This window comes from Mauremys mutica, chromosome 1 (genome assembly GCF_020497125.1).
Source record: "Mauremys mutica isolate MM-2020 ecotype Southern chromosome 1, ASM2049712v1, whole genome shotgun sequence".
Lineage (NCBI taxonomy): Eukaryota > Metazoa > Chordata > Testudines > Geoemydidae > Mauremys > Mauremys mutica.
Genome location: NC_059072.1, coordinates 353,207,228 through 353,220,165, shown reverse-complemented (window position 1 = coordinate 353,220,165; position 12,938 = coordinate 353,207,228). Strand labels below are relative to the sequence as shown.

The 12,938-nt window shown below is 49.7% G+C and overlaps 1 protein-coding gene across 6 annotated transcripts in view; it reads right to left on the bottom strand.

Annotated features, from left to right (window-relative positions):
* Window positions 1-12,938, bottom strand: part of PLEKHB1 (pleckstrin homology domain containing B1) — a 38,773-nt gene that overhangs the window by 14,242 nt on the left and 11,593 nt on the right. For all 6 annotated transcript variants that reach the window (XM_045022026.1, XM_045022033.1, XM_045022007.1 and 3 more), the window contains one exon: window positions 5,267-5,306. In XM_045022026.1, the coding sequence (XP_044877961.1) occupies window positions 5,267-5,306 (40 nt within the window). The remainder of the gene's footprint in view (window positions 1-5,266; window positions 5,307-12,938) is intronic.

The following is a 12,938-nucleotide window of genomic DNA, read 5'->3' as shown; positions in this document are numbered from 1 at the left end:
CTATGTTGCTCCTTTCATTTCCTTACAAAGTTAAAAGTATTCTCCATTATACCACGGGGGAAACCAAGGCATGGATGGGTTAAGTTGTTGGCAGAGCCAGAGAATCATGAGCCATGTGCTCTCTCTCTTGCTATGACCAGCACGTACCACTTAGGAACAGAACTCCAGTCTCCTGCCCCCTCGCACCCTGTTCTAACCACTAGACCATGGGTACTATTGCACCTGCCAGCCCCTTGCTTTATGCAGGAGACCACGGACAACCTATGAAGGGAACTCAGCCCTCCCCAGTCTCACTCTTCTGCTCCAGTCACATGGACCATCTGCAGCGTCCACTCAGAGGGCTCTGACCAATGATGACGACAGAGTCTCATGTTATCGAGACACTGCGAGGACTCGGCAAACAGGACAGGTGAACCTGCACATGCATGGTCAGACCAAGGCAAGACCCTTATCTTTCCACAGGTGGTGTGACAGCATTGCAAACGCAGTGCTTGGTCTTGGCTAGACAATGGGTGACCTCATCCTCAACCGTGGCATGCTGGCACTGCGTATGCCCTAGGTAGCCAAACTTCTCCACAGGTTTGGGATTGGTCTTAAACAGGGTAGAGGTGCGTCCCCTGGCACATGTTGGCTTCAGTCTTTTGTTCTCTTTAGGCTGATAGTTTAGGCCCTGCTTTACCACAGTATCAGTCTGTCTATATCATAAAGCAATTGTCGCACAACACCTCCAGAGGTCTCCAGGATCCCCCTCTGATACACTGCAGACTCCCACTAACAATATTCACCACATATACAGCATAGCGTTTTACACCTTCCACATGCTTCACAGACATTAATTCTTTCTCAGAGGGAGCTGTCGTCACTCCCCATTTTACAGGAGGGGAAGCTGAACTACAGAGAGGAGAAAGGACTTGCCCAAGGTCACAGAACAAGTGAGTAGCAGAGGTGGGATTAGCTCTCGGGAGTTCCTCCTTAAATCTTTGCAGGATCGAGCCATTATAAGCATAATGGGTGAAATCTTGGCCTTATTGACTTCACCCAGGCTGTCTATTGCTCTTGGCTCTGCTATCCCCTAGGAGCCAAAGGCTCGTTCCTTTTTCATTCGGTCCAAATTCCCATTGAAAGGATCATGGGATTTGGCCCAAGGTATATAGCACTTTTCTTAATACCAGATTTTGTTATTTTCCTGGGGACAGAAGATAGGCTAATTGTCAGGATCGCACTAGGTTCCTCTTGGAAGATCAGGACTAAGAGTTGCTTTTGCCAATTCCCTGTGGCTTTCAAAAAAACCAAAAACAACCCAAAAGTGGTCTGGTAAATTTGTTAGCCAGTTCCCTTAATGCTGCATTTCCTCTGGACTCACTCATTCGTATACATTTGCATTTCCCAAGGATTCCCTTAGCTACTGATCTTTTTCAAAAAGAATTTGTACAATAGCAGAAAGCAAGAAGAACCCTTGAGAATCTTCTGTGCTCCAAGAGACACGTCTAGGGAGCAGCTACAGGAGGCAGGGCTCCCAGGCTCCAGCCATTGTGTTATGAGGGACATCTCCACTTTATTCTCCCGCACAATGAAGAGGATCCTCCAGGCCCTCCCATTTCCCTTCTTTGTGATAAATCCAGTTAACAAGTTCATTTGAAGAGGTCAATTCAAAAAGTTACTGCTAATTCCACCCCCAATTAGCAGCCTTTCCTCACTGGAGAATCTTGGCTTTATGAATGGCTGTCAGACCAGCAGCGTGACAGCATTTACGCTCTCCCTATGCTCTTAACAGCACTCTTCTCCCCCAGCAGCGCTAGGCAATGTTATTTGCCAGCGGCACTCGACTCTGTGAGATGCAAACAATACAAACAAGAGATGACTGGAGCCACCAAGCTTAACCCCCTCCCCCACCTCTTCATAGCTTCGGGGAGCTTCATAGAGCTCCCCAAAGAGACACTACTTTTGCCTTCCAATTACTCTATCCTGCCAGTGGGGGGGGGGGGAGGTGGGCTCTATCAGCCTTCTCAAGCTGCACCCTTCCTCCAGGATTTGATCCACTAAGCCACTGGTCCCCAACCTTTTTCATCTGGCAGGCACCAGATGACGAGCCACCAAGGACTGTGGCCGACGGACGAGCATCCGCCAAAATGCCGCCGAGAAGCGGCAACGTCAATCGGCGACACCACCGAAATGCCGTTGAGAAGCAGCGTCATCCAGAGGCGGCGCTGCCGAAATGACGCCGAAAATCAGCGGCATTTCGGTGGCAACGCCTCTGGATGACGCTGCTTCTCGGCGGCATTTCGGCGGATGCTGGTCCACCGGACTGTACGTGGGCGCACATAGATGCCCCGGTGGGTGCCATGGCGCCCGTGGGCACCGCGTTGGGGACCACTGCACTAAGCCAATGTCCTAATGTGTTTCTCTAGCCATCTCCAGAAACTCTTTGCCAGAATAGTAACATCTGTGAAGGGCGGGGGGGGGGGGGGAGGGAGAAGGGGGAGTTGGTGTTTTTTTTAAAAGACATTTCTGTGCCAACCAAAAAGCCCAAGTGTAGATGCAATTATATCAGCATGAATGATTTACAGCTTATTTTGCTCGGGGAACCAGAATAAGCCATGCTGGCAAGAGCCCTTTTTTGCCAAGATAATCTGTCTACACTAGGAAGGTTTTCCAGTACAACTACAGCATCTACACTTTAAGTGTAGGTAAGGCCTTAGACTTCTATTGGACCAGCAGTAGCTACTGTGTGATGGACTATTTTCTTCAATGGTAGAGTCCTCATGAAACTGGAGTGCAATTAGGGTTCCTTTCACTATAATCTTCCCAGCTCAATGGAAATGCCTTTCTGAGCATGAAATAAATCAGTCTTCTGTTTCTTTGTTCCATGCAAAAAAAACAAACAAAAAAAAAACCACACAAGCATTTTGTGCAATGTTATGGTGGACAAACTAAGCAATCCGGCAATAAAACCCTAGTCATAATAATATCTAGCTCTTATATAGTACTTTTCATCATAGATCTCAGAGCACTTTACAAAGGAGGTCAGCATTATCCCCATTTAGAGATGGGGAAACTGAGGCACAAAGCAGTGGAGTGACTTACCCAGCAGGCCAGTGACAGAGCTGGGAATAGAACCCAGATTTCCTGAGTCCAAGTCCAGTGCTCTACCCACTTGGCCCCACTGCTTCTCTTTATGGTCAGATGCTCCACCTTAACTCTGCCCAATTGCACACATTTTTTAAATAAGGTCTCTCTGGACATCCTTTTCTTTTATAAATCTAATAGAAAACACAAACTGGCACTTTGCATACAGCTTCACTTCGAGCCCGATTCTCCTCTCACTTACACCAGTTTTACATCACCAGCTTCAGTGGATCGGCTTCTGCATACCACTGGTGTGAGATCAGTGAGGTCCACAGGCTGTATGCTGGACTCTGTAGGATTTCTGACTTGACTTTTACACAATACTCCACCAACAAACAAGGAAATTAGCAAAGTAAATGCAGTATGGTAGTGGGGATCCCAGCATGGGGGGGGTCTGATCAATCCAGAGGGAGATGGGCTGAGGCAAGGAGCAGTGGGGACTGGATAAGATGCACTACCCTGCATCCACTATTTGCCCCAAACCCCCACTGCAAAAAATGTTCTCCAATGGCTGTTGGCAAGGCAGCGAGCAGATCCTTGAAAGCCACCCTGCAGCTCTTAGGAGAAGCTTGGGTGCACAGCTTCTCATCCCTGCTCTCATGCCAATAGGAACCACCATGACAGCACGCATCTCCCAGCCCCACATAAGCAACCAATAGTCTCCCGCAACCATCCTGAGCAGCAGGTAGCCTTCTGAGGAGTGGGATGTCACAGTATTTGAGATGAGAAACAAGCACAGGAGCATCTACAGCACCACAACACAGAGACAGTCAAGGGTTGGACAGAGCAAACGGCACAAAGGCGACACCTGTGTCTGGCCATGCCCCAAGGAGACACAAGGGAGCAACCATCCACCAGTCCATCACAAGGTGGCTCCAACAATCCAACAAAAAACACTGGCTTAGAACCCAGTTCAGCCAATCCCCTCTTCCCTGACATATCCCCTGCTCCCCTCAACACCCCCCCCCCGCCCCGCGATCCTAATTCCTGTCCCTGAACAGGCATCATTTGCCTCATAGCACCCTTAGTTTATCCAGTGAGCTTTTATTCCATATTACTTACACACACACACACACACACAGCCCATTTGGATGAAGGGCTCCTGCTCTATCTTTACACTGCTAGGAGCAAAGCCGTGTGCAGCAAAGCCTGGGACAAACTGCGCTCTGTCCCTGGACAGAACAATTCTCTCATTATCTGTAGGATCCCTGCAGCAGCATTCACTCTGGTACAGGCTCCTCTTTGTTGGGCAGCCGGCTGCCGGCACAGGCCTGGCTCGGTCACTCCATTGTAGGTAGAAACGAAAGAATCTTAGACATTCAAGATGGAGGAGGCCTATTGGGTTAGCGAGTCCATCCCCTTGCTGGGGCAGGGCCGCTCCCTACGGTACATTTCCTCAGGCTTTTGTCCAGCTTATTGTTTTCATCCCAATCCTCCTGGTTATAAACCTGTGCATTACACTAAATAACCACTTACAGCCATAAGACTAATCCCTTTAGGCAGCTGCAGACTGATGTCCCTATTTAGTCATTGCCTCGCTAAACCCAAGAGGTGTGTGATCTAGTCAAAAGAGACCTGGGTTCTAGTTCTGCCTCAGCCAGTGACCTTGGACAAGTTGCTCCCCCACCCTGGGACTCCCTTCCCCCTCCCATCCTTTGTCTGCCTTGCCTGCTTAGGTACTGAGCTCTCTGGAGCAGGGACTGCACAGTGCCTAGCACAATGAGGCTCTGATCTCAGCTGGGGCAAATCACTGGTAATGAGAGTGAGCAAAATGTATTAAGAAGGTCCTGATTCAAGGACCAGTGAAGTCAACTGAAAGACTCTTCACTGCCGCCAATGGGCTTTGGAGCAGGATCTTAACCTTGGCTCATAAATCAACCCCCCGTGGACTTGAATCCTCCCTCTCGGAACACCATCCAGTTTGTCCGTATCTCTTTAGTACCCAAACCGGCCTGCAGTTCTCCAGCTACGGTCATGCCTCTTCCCACACTCTGGGACAAAATGCCTTTGTGCATGTAGCCCTCCCACCACACTCCTCCATCGACTGGCTCTATGGGAGGGGGAGAGGAGATGGAAGGAGACCGCTCATTATTTGCAGCCTGTAAGAAGAGCCCTGTGAAATGGAAGGAGGAAGGCTCACCGGGGTGTTTTTCGCCTCCAGCACTGCCATCTTCCAGGCGCTGTAAACAAAATGGGACAACATGTGAGCAAAAGCGTGCCTGGAGCAATTTTAAAACCACATCAAGGCAAAGCTCTTCCTTGGTTAATCTCTCAGCACTGCTCTGCTATCAGGGAGCTCAGCAAACAGCACAGCGAGCAGGCCAGTGATTCTCAAATGCAGCCACCATGGCCGCACGTGGCCACCAGGGGCTTTTCTTGTGGCCACAGCCTCCTGGGCAGTGACAGGGGGGCAAAGCAGCCACCCCTCCCTCTCCCTGTTGCTCCTGGATGTGCCATCTTGATGTTGGTTGCTGGGGCTGCCAGCAGGATTTGGGCCCTGCCCCCCTCTGGAGACACCTGGGACACGACACTGGAGGAGAAGGCAGCCTGTGAATTCCCCACCTTCCCGGGGGTGGTGGGGCTTGGGCTTCAGCCCTGGGGTGGGAGGATCTGGCCACGGGGCTTCAGGCTTTGAGGTATGGCTCAGCAAGCTCCTCCTGGGGCCCCATCCTCTGGGCTTCAGGCTCTGGCTCCCCACTGCCTCCCCCGCCCCTCATCGCCCCTGCTCCCTATCCATCCACCTCCCCTTCCAGGGCTTAATTTGCCCCCAGGCTTGCCGAGGCTGAGTAAGTCTGCTGTGAAAAGTGATACTTGAATGTTTATTAATATCACTTTTCACAGCAGCAGACTTACTAGCTAGCAATAAATAAATGGCAATGATTTTGATGTGCACATTTATTTGTTTTTCCCAAAGTTAATTATTTTAGGAAAAATTGTCAGAGTGGCCACCAGGAAGAGTTGGTGGCCGCACTCTGAGACCACCAAAAAATTTCTCACGAGAACCCCTGGATCAGGCCCTTCCTTTCACAAGCCCCTGAAATGAACCAGGAACTGGGAGGAGAACCTGTGCCCCTGGGAATCTCCTAGGATCGAGACTGTTCTGGTTAGTTAGCCGTGGAGGTGGCTGCTGGGATCGGAGAGGTTTCAGTTTGGCCCCACTTCTCCTTTAAAGTGACATTATGGAATTTCCATATTTATTATCCATTGGTGACTGCCAATCTAAAAGGCATCAGATTCCAAGCCAGGCCTTTTTATCTGACAGTCTCACAAACTCTGCTCAGAGCTGAAAACTCAGCTGGGTTCTTTATGCCTCAAACATCATCACCTGCAATTAATATTCTGCAGCTGGAACCAGGCTGACACAAGAGAGGCAAAACAGAACCCAGCTCGCTCGCCCACAGCTGCATCCGTCTGCAGGGCTAAAAGGAGCAAAGACTGGTCTATGCCAATGACACCAGCAGACAAAAGTTAAAGGCAGACAGGAAGCAGAGCTGTGGAGTAAGAAGGTGCCACTTTCACTTAGCCACTTCTCTGACCCTATATCCTCATTTTAAGAGCAGAGTCTAATCTCAGCTGTGTCACAGGGCGTCTCCGTAGATCTGCAGACATGCTACATAGAGGAATTAGATACAGTACTGACCCCTAGACTGCGTGCAGAAATAACTACAGGACAGTTCACTATTCCACCATCAGAATCTGGACTGGTTCTTAGGGCTCCCGCACTGGGATCTGTGCTCACTTTGAGTTACATCTGGGATTAGAGGGGAAAATATGTTCCTAATTAGTGAAAAACACTACGATAAAGGAGATCTGTTTGTATGGAGTAGGTGAACAAGTACAGTGCCAAGTTTGGGGTTTTTTCTTGCCTTGGGAGCCTGATCAATCAAATTCCTTATGGCTCGTTAAATTGGTTAAAGTCATTAATAGCCACCACAGCTATCCATGGTACTTATCTGGTCCTCATTACTATAGTATCTGAGACCCTGACAACCTGGAACGTATATATCCTCCCCACACCCTTGCGGGGTAGGGCGGTGCTATTATCCCTTGTGTACAGATGGGGAACCGAAGAACAGGGACTTGTCCAGGATCACATAACAGCCTGTGGTAGAGCAGGAAACTCCCTACTCCCAGTTTAGCACTATAACCACTGGACGATGCTTCCGCCGCCCAAACACAACAGAATTTGGTCTTATTCAACGCCGCCTTAACCCTAGACAGCCTGGAGAAAGTAAGAGCAAGATTCCTTTGCTGGGTTCACAGTCAGGAAGCCACCCGGCTCGCTGGAAGTTGTCCCAGTGCATGACCCCAGTTTAGTTGGGTGTGCGTGTGTCCCTGTGACTTTAATGCTGTTTGACAGCCTCACTAATCTTTAATTCCCTGTTAGCTCATTCCCGGGGGCAGCACCGGAGCCAGTGGTGCAGTTGGGTCATGTGATCACAGCATGTCTCTGTTCTGGTGTCTAGCTTCTGATTATGCTCTTTAAAGTTATGTAAATCCCTTTTCACCTGGGAAGAGGGAGGGGGAAAATGCTCACACAACGGGCCAGACACACACCTGGTGTAAATCATTTGAAGTCAATGGGGGCGCTTGCACCAGAGATGCATTTGGCCCCAGTGTGTTTCACGTAGACTATCAAGCCTGGTCTACACTACGCGTTTAAACCGGTTTTAGGAGCGTAAAACCGATTTAACGCCACAACCGTCCACACTAGGAGGCACCATATATCGATTTTAATGGCTCTTTAAACCGGTTTCTGTACTCCTCCCTAACGAGAGGAGTAACGCTAGTATCGGTATTAAAATATCGGATTAGGGTTAGTGTGGACGCTGATCGACGGCATTGGCCTCCGGGAGCTATCCCACAGTGCACCAGTGACCGCTCTGGACAGCATTCTGAACTCGGATGCACTGGCCAGGTAGACAGGAAAAGCCCCGCGAACTTTTGAAATTCATTTCCTGCTTCCCCAGCGTGGAGATCTCATCTCATCAGCACAGGTGACCACGCACAGCTCATCAGCACAGTTAACAATGCAGTCTCCTGAGAATCGTAAAAGAGCCCCAGCATGGACTGCACGGGAGGTACTGGATCTGATCGCTATCTGGGGAGAGGATTCAGTGCTAACAGAACTGCGTTCCAAAAGACGAAATGAAAAAGTATTTGAAAGAATTTCTAAGGCTATGACGGATAAAGGCCACAGCCGGGACTCAGTGCAGTGCAGAGTGAAAGTTAAGGAGCTCAGACAAGGCTACCAGAAAACCAAAGAAGCAAACGGAAGGTCCGGGGCAGGTCGAAAAACATGCCGCTTCTATGCTGAGCTGCATGCAATTTTAGGGGGCTGCGCCACAAGTACCCCACCCCTGATGGTGGATTCCGAGGTGGGGGTTGTAATCTCTGCCATGGCTGAGGATTATGCAGACGGGGAAGATGAAGATGAAGAAGAGGAGGAAGACATAGCAGAGAGCACACAGCACTCCGTGAGCCCCAGCAGCCAGGAGCTTTTTATCACCCTGACGGAATTACCGTCCTCCCAGCCCTCACAAGCCACTATCCCAGACAATGACGCCATGGAAGGGAGCTCTGGTGAGTGTACCTTTGCAAATAGCAAACATTGTTTTTTAAGCAAGCCTTTTTAATGATTGATTTGCCCTGAGGACTTGGGATGCATTCGCAGACAGTATAGTTACTTAGAAAAGTTTGTTAACATGTCCGGGGATTGAGAGGAAATCCTCCAGGGACATCTCGATGAAGCGCTCCTGTAGGTACTCCAGAAGCCTTTGCAGAAGGTTTCTGGGCAAGGCAGCCTTGTTCCGCCCACCGTGGTAGGACACTTTACCACGCCATGCATGTAGCAAGTAATCAGGTATCATTGCGTGGCAAAGCATAGCAGCGTATGGTCCCGGTGACTGCTGGCATTCAAGAAGCATCCGTTCTTTATCTTGTTCTGTTATCCTCAGCAAAGTGATATCGTTCAGGATAACCTGGTTAAAAATCAGGAATTTAAGTAAGGGGGGTGGCCATTTTTCTACTGGGTTCGTGGACTGCATCAGCTTAAAAAAAAAACTTTCCTGCACGTAGCGAAGCGGGGGGAGGGGAGGAGTGAAATGCCGATGATCTTTTCTGTGTTTGGTCACTGGCGATCTTCCCCAAGGTACCAGACACGCAGTGGGGGGGGGGGGAAGGTTGTTGATTAGCAGGGAGCTAGCGTGGTATTAGCCATGCGTTGGGGAGGAGGGGTACATCACTACAGAAGCAGAAAGACAGTGGCTTACCATGGCCTCATGCAAGCTGAATTCTGATGCCTGGACCTGTGTCTGTGAGATCTGTAACTCCAGAGCTGCAGGCACTCACTATTAAGATTAAAAATGTGACCTTGTAGGGAAATCACATGTGCTAGGTGAATACTTCTTTTCACTGTGAAAGAGTATAATCATTGTTCTGTAAAATGTATCTTTCTAAATATTTATCTCCCTCATGCAGCTGCAAATTTTTCAACCATCCCTCCTCCATCCCAAAGGCTAGCACAGATAAGGCGGAGGAAAAAGAAGACGCGAGATGAGATGTTCTCGGATATTATGGAAGTTACACGCAATGAAAGAGCTCATCTGAATGAGTGGAAGGACGTGGTTTCAAATTACAGGAAAGAGGCCAGTGAACGTGAGGACAGGAGGGATGAACGTGAGGACAGGAGGGACAACCGAGATGAGAGGTGGCGGCAGGAAGACCGGCAGGAAAATCAGCGGTGGCGGCAGGAAGATCAGCGGTGGCGGGATGCAACTCTGGGGCTGCTGCGTGATCAAACTGACATGCTCCGGCGTCTTGTGGAGCTTCAGGAAAGGCAGCATGATCACAGAGTGCCGCTGCAGCCCCTGTATAACCACCCTCAACCCTCACCTTGTTCCACATCCTCCTCACCCAGACGTGTAAGAACGCGTGGGGGGAGGCTCCGTGCACCCGCCCACTCCACCCCCGTGGACAGCCCAACCAGAAGGCTGTCGTTACTGTGAATTTTTTTTTTAATGGCCTTCTCCATCCCTCCTATCCTCCTCCCAAACCACACCCTTACTTCTCTCCCTCTTTTTATAAGGAATCAATAAAGAATTCATGCTTTTTAAATGAGAGTGACTTTATTTGCATAAGTAAGCTGTACTCGAAGGGGGTGGGGGAGTTGCTTACAGGGACTGAGTCAATCAAGGGGGTTGGGTGTTCATCAACAAACACAGCAGTCACACTGTACCCTGGCCATTGATGAAGCTCGTTTTCAAAGCTTCTCTGATGCGCACCGCTTCCTGGTGTGCTCTTCTAATCTCCCTGGTGTCTGGCTGCGCGTAATCAGCGGCCAGGTGATTTGCCTCAGCCTCCCACCCCGCCATAAAGGTCTCCCCCTTACTCTCACAGAGATTGTGGAGAATACAGCAAGCAGTAATAACATAGGGGACATTGGTTTGGCTGAGGTCTGAGCGAGTGAGTAATGTCCGCCAGCGCGCCTTTAAACGGCCAAATGCACATTCCACCACCATTCTGCACTTGCTCAGCCTGTAATTGAACAGATCCTGACCACTGTCCAGGCTGCCTGTGTATGGCTTCATGAGCCATGGCATCAAGGGGTAGGCTGGGTCCCCCAGGATAACGACAGGCATTTCAACATCCCCAACTGTTATTTTCTGGTCTGGGAAGTAATTCCCTTGCTGCAGCCGTTTAAACAGAGTAGTGCTTCTGAAGACGCGAGCGTCATGAACCCTCCCTGGCCATCCCACGTGGATGTTTGTGAAACGTCCCTTGTGATCTACCAGTGCTTGCAGCACCATTGAAAAGTACCCCTTGCGGTTTACGTACTGGGTGCCCTGGCGCTGCGGTGCCAAGATAGGGATATGGGTTCCATCTATCGCCCCCCCACAGTTAGGGAATCCCATTGCAGCAAAGCCATCCACTATGGCCTGCACGTTTCCCAGAGTCACAACCTTTCGTAGCAGCAGCTTAGTGATTGCTTTGGCTACTTGCATCACAGCAGCCCCCACAGTAGATTTTCCAACTCCAAATTGATTCCCGACTGACCGGTAGCTGTCTGGCGTTGCAAGCTTCCACAGGGCTATCGCCACTCGCTTCTCTACTGTGAGGGCTGCTCTCATCTTGGTATTACGGCGTTTCAGGGCAGGGGCAAGCAAGTCACAAAGTTCCATGAAAGTGCCCTTACGCATGCGAAAGTTTCGCAGCCACTGGGAATCGTCCCACACCTGCAACACAATGCGGTCCCACCAGTCAGTGCTTGTTTCCCGGGCCCAAAATCGGCGTTCAATGGATAGAATCTGCCCCATTACCATCAGGATCTCCAAAGCGCAGGGGCCCGCCGTTTGAGAGAATTCTGTGTCTACGTCCTCATCACTGTCATCGCCGCGCTGCCGTATCCGCCTCCTCCTCGCCTCGGATTGAAGGTCCTGGTTCACCATAGACTGCACTAGAGTGCGCGAGGTGTTTAAAACATTCACGATTGCGGTATGGAGCTGAGCAGGGTCCATGCTTGCTGTGCTATGGCGTCTGCACAGTTCACCAAGCAAAAAAAGGCGCGAAACGGTTGTCTGCTGCTCAGGGAGGGAGGGGTGAGGCTGTACCCAGAACCACCCGCGACAATGATTTTTGCCCCATCAGGCACTGGGATCTCAACCCGGAAATGCCAAGGGGCGGGGGAGGCTGCGGGAACTATGGGATAGCTACGGGATAGCTACCCACAGTGCAACGCTCCAGAAATCGACGCTAGCCTCGGACCATGGACGCACACCACCGATTTAATGTGTTTAGTGTGGCCGCGCGCAATCGATTTTATAAAATCTGTTTTGCAAAACCGGTTTATGCAAATTCGGAATAGTCCCGTAGTGTAGACGTACCCTCAGTGACATGAGAAGCACTCGGATCCACTGGGGAGGGGCATCACTATAAGAACCCAGATGGGCCACATCTGTATCAAGCTAAGAATGAATCCAATGGTGCACTCCTCACTGTAACTCAAGACCAGCAATCACCCCTAGCTTGAACCTTTTACACTCAGGGGAGGCAAGTTTGAGTTATTATTGTAAAAGGTGCTGGACTGAGGCCAGGGGCACCAGAACGGGGTGGGGGTGAGAGAGACGAAGGGGAATTGTCAAGAGGCCATGGCGGCCGTAAGGGAGAGCGATGGGGGGGAAACGGGGTGGAGAGGAGCAAGCGGGGGCAGGGTCTTGGGGGGAAAAGGGCAGCACGGGAGGTGGGTCCACATTTCAGTCACTTTTAGGGACCTTCTGCGGCTCCTAATCGATGCCTCCAGTCTGGACCAGTGGTTCCCAAACTTTAACAACCTGTGAACCCCTTTCACTAAAATGTCAAGTCTCACAAACCCCCTTCTAAAAATGAATATTTCCAGGGATTTTCTCCTTTACCTGAGCATAAATTATAAAAGCAGTGATCTTGGAAATATAAAATTTGTTTTTTATGACATGCTTATTACACATAGTTTATTATTATTTATCATTACAGTATTTGTATTACTGTATGAAAACAGTAACACTCTTCCAAGATCTCACTTTCGTAGCTTGTCTCGCTTTGAATAAGCCTGTTATAACACAAGGCTCCTATGTTTCATCCAGGAGTATCAGATGTGAAACAGGATGAAGGTATTTAAAAAGCGAACTCAAAGAGTTCCTCATACACAAACATTCAAGTCTCGGGCAATCCAGGCAAACAACAGACGTTACAAGAAAGCTTAAACTTGTTCTTCATAATAATTTTAAAAACAATACTAGCTGCCTATTTAATTTTAAAAACAGCAAAAAAATATCCAC